Genomic DNA, 7,378 nt, shown 5'->3' on the forward strand with positions numbered 1-7,378 from the left:
TCCACGGATCTCAACACAGGCCGTGTTTCATGATTACTTCTTCAGGAGATCCTAAATATACACATACAAACTTACTAAACCCTATAACCAATATTAAAAAATCATTCTATCAACAATTATTTATTTAAATCTCTTACCAGCCACATTTAAGCGCTAGGCTCAAAAACCGGACAACCGTCACTGATGACGTACAGCATCATACTGAATTGAACGTCCAAACTTTATGCACAGCACCTACTTTTATACAGACATTAGTAATGCCCAATCAACCTCTTTATTGAGGCCATATGGGTGAACAGTTCTCCATTTAAAGATGAACCGCTGCTCCCTACGAATAAGTTCTCTTTCTATATTGCCGTAGCCATCTTGCAAACAATTAATGATAACAAATCTGAAATCATTTATCGAATGATTATGTTGAAGCCAATGGCCAACTAACGGAGTATCTATTTTTTGTAATCTGATATTACTCAAGTGCTGAGCTATACGTAATTTAATTTTCCTCGTGGTTTTTCACCTATGTACCACAGTTGACATGGACAACATATAGCATAAACCACATTATGAGTATTACAGTCTGTATGAGCCCTCAACTCAAAATATTTATTTAAAGACTGCACCCAAATTCGGGTAGTGCATAAAGCATACTTACAATAAACACATGATTTACAGCTAGTGTGTCCCCCCATTTCTTGATGACTCTTCCTTCGATCCAGTTTTTTCTTTGATAGAATCTCACCTAAATTTTTTTCTCTGTTACAAGCAAACCTAGGTTTAATTTGCAAACTATGATGAAGAGATAATACAGACCAATGTTTAAGGATAATATCTTGTATCTCACGTGTTTGCTTATAAAAAGGAAGGATACAATTTACCTGGGGGGTGGATACATCCATAGAGGAAATCTCACTATTCAACCAGCATCTTTGAGCATATTTGGCTCTTTTATAAGCAGATTTTATTGCATATTGTGGATAACCTCGTTTTTGAAATCTCTCAGACATAGACATCGCCTGTTGGTTAAAATCCACCGAACTAGAACAGAGCCGTTTAATTCTCAAAAACTGTCCTATCGGAATGCTCTCTTTTAATTTCCTAGGGTGATGGCTATTAAAATGCAAAATCGCATTTTTATCTGTAATTTTTCTAAATACTCCTGTAGTAAATTGACCATCCGCTATTTGTATATTTATATCCAAAAATTGTACCTCATTACCTATGGATTGTACCGTAAACCGGATATTGGTGTCACATTCATTTAAGTACTCCACAAATAACTGTAACTCATTCTCGTTTCCTGAACATATAATAAAAATATCGTCAATGTACCTCTTCCAAGTAACTAAATGAGATCTATTATATATAGAAGTATACACATATACAGATTCAAACCAGGCCATATATAAACAGGCAACTACAGGAGCAACCGTGGCACCCATGGCCACGCCCTTTGTTTGTAAAAAGAACTGATCCATAAATCGAAAATAATTTTTTCCTATCACAAACGTGGCCATCTGTAATAGAAGCTGGATCATAGAATAAGAGAGATCTTGCAACTCTAATGCCTGTTTAATAACCCGTAAACATGCTTCCTGTGGAATACTTGTATAAAGGGATGTGACATCCAATGTTATCATAGTAATATGACACCAATATCCGGTTTACGGTACAATCCATAGGTAATGAGGTACAATTTTTGGATATAAATATACAAATAGCGGATGTTATAGTTGATAATTAACCTACTTCGGTGGGTAAAATTGAATCTCCATTACCAATTTGATTTTTCATGTTGATTTTTTATGTTGAATGTTAATAAAGGTACGGTTTTGATGTACTAGTTAAGGTTGAGTATAGTTTTTGTAATATTTAGGTTATAATTGAGATAATTAATTGAATTAACTGATAAATAGGGTGTTGTGACCAGAAGTGTTAGTTAACAATGAATATTCATGAGAGAGATTTGCATGCACTGCCTTCACTGCATGCAAACCTCTTGCATGAATATTCATTGTGGATATCCTGAAAATCCGATTGGCTGCACCAGGTTTGTAACCTGATTATTTAAATAAATAAACACACAAGCGTCAGGGATTACAAACAAGTGCCTCACTCTTTCTATGCCCTGAAAAAGGCAGGTACAAATCAAGGTAAGGATACACATATGAGTTTATCTTGTTGGGCAGACTGGATGGACCGTGCAGGTCTTTTCTGCCGTCATCTACTATGTTACTCTTCAAGATACACGTTCAAAACCAGGACTAGCCAAAAGGTCGCCCTCCTGGAACTGGGTAACGCGGCATTTCTACAGAGCTGCCAAGTTACCCATTCCAAGAGGGAGACTTTTTGGCCGGTCCTGGTTTTAATCTTACATCCCAAAGCAGTGTAGTATTTGTAGTCAATGATTCTATTCATTGAAATCAGTGCTGCAGGTCCCATAATGTACCAGGATGAGGTTGACAGCAATCCAGGACTGGCCAGTCTCCCTCCTGGAATGGGTAAAACTTGGCAGCTCTGTTTCCGGTTTGATGTTGCCAGCTAGCTCCAGATCTTCAGTGGATTCAACTGCCTGAAAACCTGACGCGCACATTCTCCCAGTTCCAGGAGATTTCAAGCCAGTCCTACATACATGACCACCTGCCCGATGCATGATGGGACTTGTAGTACTCATTTACAACGGAGAGCCCCGCTACACCTCGTCCGTCTCTAAGTACCAAACCAGGACTATCCTGGCACTGGGTGAGCCGGCTGTGACCTTCGCGGCTCTGCGCCCACCTCTCTCTGACCTCTCCTACCTGCGCGTCGTCGCCCTCCCTCGGTCTCCATCACAACGTCTCGCGCCTGCTGCAAGTGCAAGCCCACACACCTGATTCGCCGCCTCACGCGGCCTGCCATTGGCTAGACCGGGCTGCCGCTAACGAGCTGGCTGTGATTGGCTGTCTCTCTCGCTCGGTCCCCGCCCATCCGGCTACGCGCTACACAAAGGGAGGGGCAAGAGCTAAGAGACGGAGGCGAAATAGTGCGCGCTGGGGGCAGAGTGGATTGTGGGAGTTGCAGTCTCTGCGGCCTCAGTCAGAATGCGCATGCGTAGACAACCATGTCGTGGAGCCCTGGTGCATACTGTGGTTGTCCTCCTAATGGAGTGGGGCCAGTCAGGGATGCTCACCATGAATATTCATAAAAGAAAGGTGGAGGCAGTGCGTGCTATTCTTTATAGGTATCCCGAAAACCTGACTGACGGGCTGGGTTGCCTCTAGGACCAGATTTGAAAACCACTGTCCTAATGCTTGGTATACATGTGTGCGTGTCTAAAATTGTTCAAGACTTCCAAAAACTAGTCATTCTGCTAACAATAACAGTGGCGGAGTGGCCTAGTGGTTAGGGTGGTGGACTTTGGTCCTGGGGAACTGAGTTCGATTCCCACTTCAGGCACAGGCAGCTCCTTGTGGCTCTGGGCAAGTCACTTAACCCTCCATTGCCCCATGTAAGCCGCATTGAGCCTGCCATGAGTGGGAAAGCGCAGGGTACAAATGTAACAACAATAAAATAGATACTATTGGAGATTCTACATGGAATGTTGCTACTATGGGAGATTCTACATGGAATGTTGCTATTCCACTAGCAACATTCCATGTAGAAGGCTGCGCAGGCTTCTGTTTCTGTGAGTCTGACGTCCTGCACATACGTGCAGGACGTCAGACTCACAGAAGCAGAAGCCTGCGCGGCCACATTGGTGATCTGCAAGGGCCGACTTCTACATGGAATGTTGCTAGTGGAATAGCAACATTCCATGTAGAATCTCAAATAGTAGCAACAGTGGAGGAGTGGCCTAGTGGTTAGGGTGGTGGACTTTGGTCCTGAGGAACTGAGTTTGATCCCCACTTCAGGCACAGGCAGCTCCTTGTGACTCTGGGCAAGTCACTTAACCCTCCATTGCCCCAGGTACAAAATAAGTACCTAAGCCGCATTGAGCCTGCCATGAGTGAGAAAGCGCAGGGTACAAATGTAACAAAAAGAAAATAGATACCATTGGAGATTCTACATGGAATGTTGCTATTCCACTAGCAACATTCCATGTAGAAGGCTGCGCAGGCTTCTGTTTCTGTGAGTCAAACTCACAGAAGCAGAAGCCTGCGCGGCCACATTGGTGATCTGCAAGGGCCGACTTCTACATGGCTAGTGGAATAGCAACATTCCATGTAGAATCTCAAATAGTAGCAACAGTGGCAGAGTGGCCTAGTGGTTAGGGTGGTGGACTTTGGTCCTGAGGAACTGAGTCGGATTCCCACTTCAGGCACAGGCAGCTCCTTGTGACTCTGGGCAAGTCACTTAACCTTCCATTGCCCCATGTAAGCCGCATTGAGCCTGCCATGAGTGGGAAAGCGCAGGGTACAAATGTAACAAAAATAAAATAGATACTTTTGGAGATTCTACATGGAATGTTGCTAATAATTGGAGGTTCTACATGGAATGTTGCTACTACTGGAGATTCTATGTGGAATGTTGCTATTCCACTAGCAACGTTCCATGTAGAAGGCTGCCCAGGCTTCTGTTTCTGTGAGTCTGACGTCCTGCACGTACGTGGAGGACGTCAGACTCACAGAAGCAGAAGCCTGCGCGGCCATATTGGTGATCTGCAAGGGGGAACTGAGTTCGATTCCCACTTCAGGCACAGGCAGCTCCTTGTGACTCTGGACAAGTCACTTAACCCTCCATTGCCCCATGTAAGCCGCATTGAGCCTGCCATGAGTGGGAAAGCGCAGGGTACAAATGTAACTAAAATAAAATAGATAAAATAAGAACATGTGGTTGTGTTTCTGCTTACATTGGAAAATTTATCTATGCTATCTTTTCCCACAACTGGATTTTAGCCTCTAGGAATGCATGAAACTACTACTACTTATCATTTCTATAGCGCTACTAGACATACGCAGCGCTGTATACTGAACATGAAGAGACAGTCCCTGCTCGATAGAGCTTACAATCTAATTAGGGCACACAAACTGGACAAGTAAGAGATAAGGGAACTACTAAGGAGGGAATGATAAAACATTGGTACTGAACAAGCGACTATGGGTTAGGAGTTAAAAGCAGCATCAAAAAGGTGGGCTTTTAGCTTAGGTTTGAAGACAGGCAGAGATGGAGCTTGAGGTAGCGGCTCTGGAAGTCTATTCCAGGCATATGGTGCAGGTAAGATAAAAGGAACGGAGTCTGGAGTTAGCAGTGGAGGAGAAGGGTGCAGATAAGAGAGATTTACCCAGTGAACGGAGTTCCCGGGGGAGGAATGTAGGGAGAGACGAGAGTGGAGAGGTACTGAGGAGCTGCAGAGTGAATGCACTTGTAAGTCAATAAGAGGAGTTTGAACTGTATGAGGAAACGAATACGGAGCCAATGAAGCAGTGGCATAGCTGTGGGGGGGGGGGGCAAAGGGGGCCTGGGCCCCTGGTTTGGCTGGCAGGGGTCCCCAACCTCTGCCAGCTGAAGCATTTGTCCCATGCTGGTCTTGCCGCATTGCCTACCCTGCTCTTCTCAGTCGCGCCATGCACACTTATTTTGGTGAAACTGAGCATGCGTGACACTTTCACCTGCTCAGTTTCGTTAAAACGAGAATGCACAGCGCAACTCTGAACAGAGTAGGGCAGGCAATGTTAGACCAGCGCGGCACAAATGCTTCAGTTGGCAGAGGTTGAGGACCCCCACCAGCCTAGGTACCATCGAGCGGTGGCAGGGTGGTAGTGGGGGGGGGCAGCAGCAGCAGAGAGGCGGCCCAAAATGTGCCCCCTCCGCTTTGGGCTCTGTCCCCCCACCCCCTTCCATCAAGGTCTGGCTACACCCCTGCAATGAATTGACTTGAGAGGGCTACTATGAACATAGCGACACTCACAGAATATTAGTCATGCAGCAGAATTTTGAACAGATTGAAGGGGAGAGAGATGGCTAAGTGGGAGACCTGTGAGAAGTAAGTTGCAGTAATCTAAGCAAGAGGTGATGAGTGTGTGGATGAGGGTTCTGGTGGTGTGCTCAGAAAGGAAAGGACGAATTTTGGTGATATAGAGAAAGAAAGGACAAGTTTTAGCAGTCTGTTGGATAAGTGCAGTGAAGTAGAGACAGGGAGGATGAGGGGAGAGGTTGGTTTAGGGGGAAAGATAAGAAGCTCAGTCTTGGTCATGTTTAGTTTCAGATGGCGGGGAAACATCCAAGCAGCAATGTCAGACAGGCAGGCTGGCCTGGATTCCTGCTGAGATTTTTTTTTTTTTTTATATAACCATTTAAATTTTTACAAGCGATAAAACAACTTGCCGGAAATACAGAGAAAGTAATATATAGGAATTATTTCAGGTAATTCTATTCTCTTCCTTAGACCACTAAATGGGGAGAGTAAAACAAGATAAGGAGATCAATTAAACAGTAAACAGAAAAAAAAACGTGGTATTAATCCGATTATCCCCAGATATTACTCATCTAATTCATTATTCCACATTGATCATCTGGTTGGCTTCCTCAAGACCAAATACGGCATATAGTCAATTCATTTCATTAAAAACATACTTATTGTCCAATATTAGTTAGAAATAATACATCTGATTACATTCTTTCTCTTTTAAAACCAGAAGTTATTTAACAATACATATACTTAAATCTCTAATTCAAATCCCACTGATTTAAAGTAATCCAAGTTTTCACAGGCCTCACTCCTTTTAAAGTAATAATTTGAGGAAATATTTCTCCTGCTGAGATTTCTGGTGTGTGGAGAGGTAGATCTGGGAGTCATCAGCATAAAGGCGATACTGAAAACCATGGGATGAGATCAGAGTACCAAGGTAAGAAAAGAAGATGTCCCAGGACAGATCCCTGAGGTACACCAACTGAAAGTGGGATAGAAGTGGAGTATATACTAAAAGCATGATGGGAGCGATAAGAAGAGAACCAGGAAAGCACAGAGCCCTGAAATCCAAGTGGGACAGCGTATTAAGGAGTAGGCAGCAGAGGCAGCCCGGGTTGGACCCAGCAGCAGCTGCATCCCCAGTGTGAGTGGGAGGGCCCGGCAGCTGTGTCCTGAGTGTGGGGGGGGGGGGGCAGCTCTGTCTCTCGGCAGCCTTGGATCATTCTAATGTATGACAAAGTGAAATGAAATTAAATAAAACTTATCTTAGAGGAACAAAGGAAACACCAAAGTGATCAATCAGATTATGTTGCATCATTATCTTCTAACTTGTTGTATTCCAAGTAGCTGACTATTCTTTTTTTTTTTTTAATTTTTAGAAGTCTTTATTGAGCAAAAAGAATATAACACAGAACATATATAACTCGGCTCATTACATCTTATTCCAAGTGAGCCCAACACAGCGTTAAATAATATACATGGAACATCGTATGG

The 7,378-nt window shown here is 43.7% G+C and overlaps 1 protein-coding gene across 1 annotated transcript in view; it reads right to left on the reverse strand.

Annotated features, from left to right (window-relative positions):
- FAM169B (family with sequence similarity 169 member B) overlaps window positions 1-2,895 on the reverse strand; it is a 104,901-nt gene extending 102,006 nt beyond the window's left edge. The window contains 1 exon segment of the mRNA XM_030192706.1: window positions 2,796-2,895. Coding sequence (XP_030048566.1) covers window positions 2,796-2,895 — 100 coding nt within the window.
- Between the last annotated feature and the right edge of the window lie 4,483 nt (window positions 2,896-7,378).

Source organism: Microcaecilia unicolor, chromosome 1 (genome assembly GCF_901765095.1).
Source record: "Microcaecilia unicolor chromosome 1, aMicUni1.1, whole genome shotgun sequence".
Lineage (NCBI taxonomy): Eukaryota > Metazoa > Chordata > Amphibia > Gymnophiona > Siphonopidae > Microcaecilia > Microcaecilia unicolor.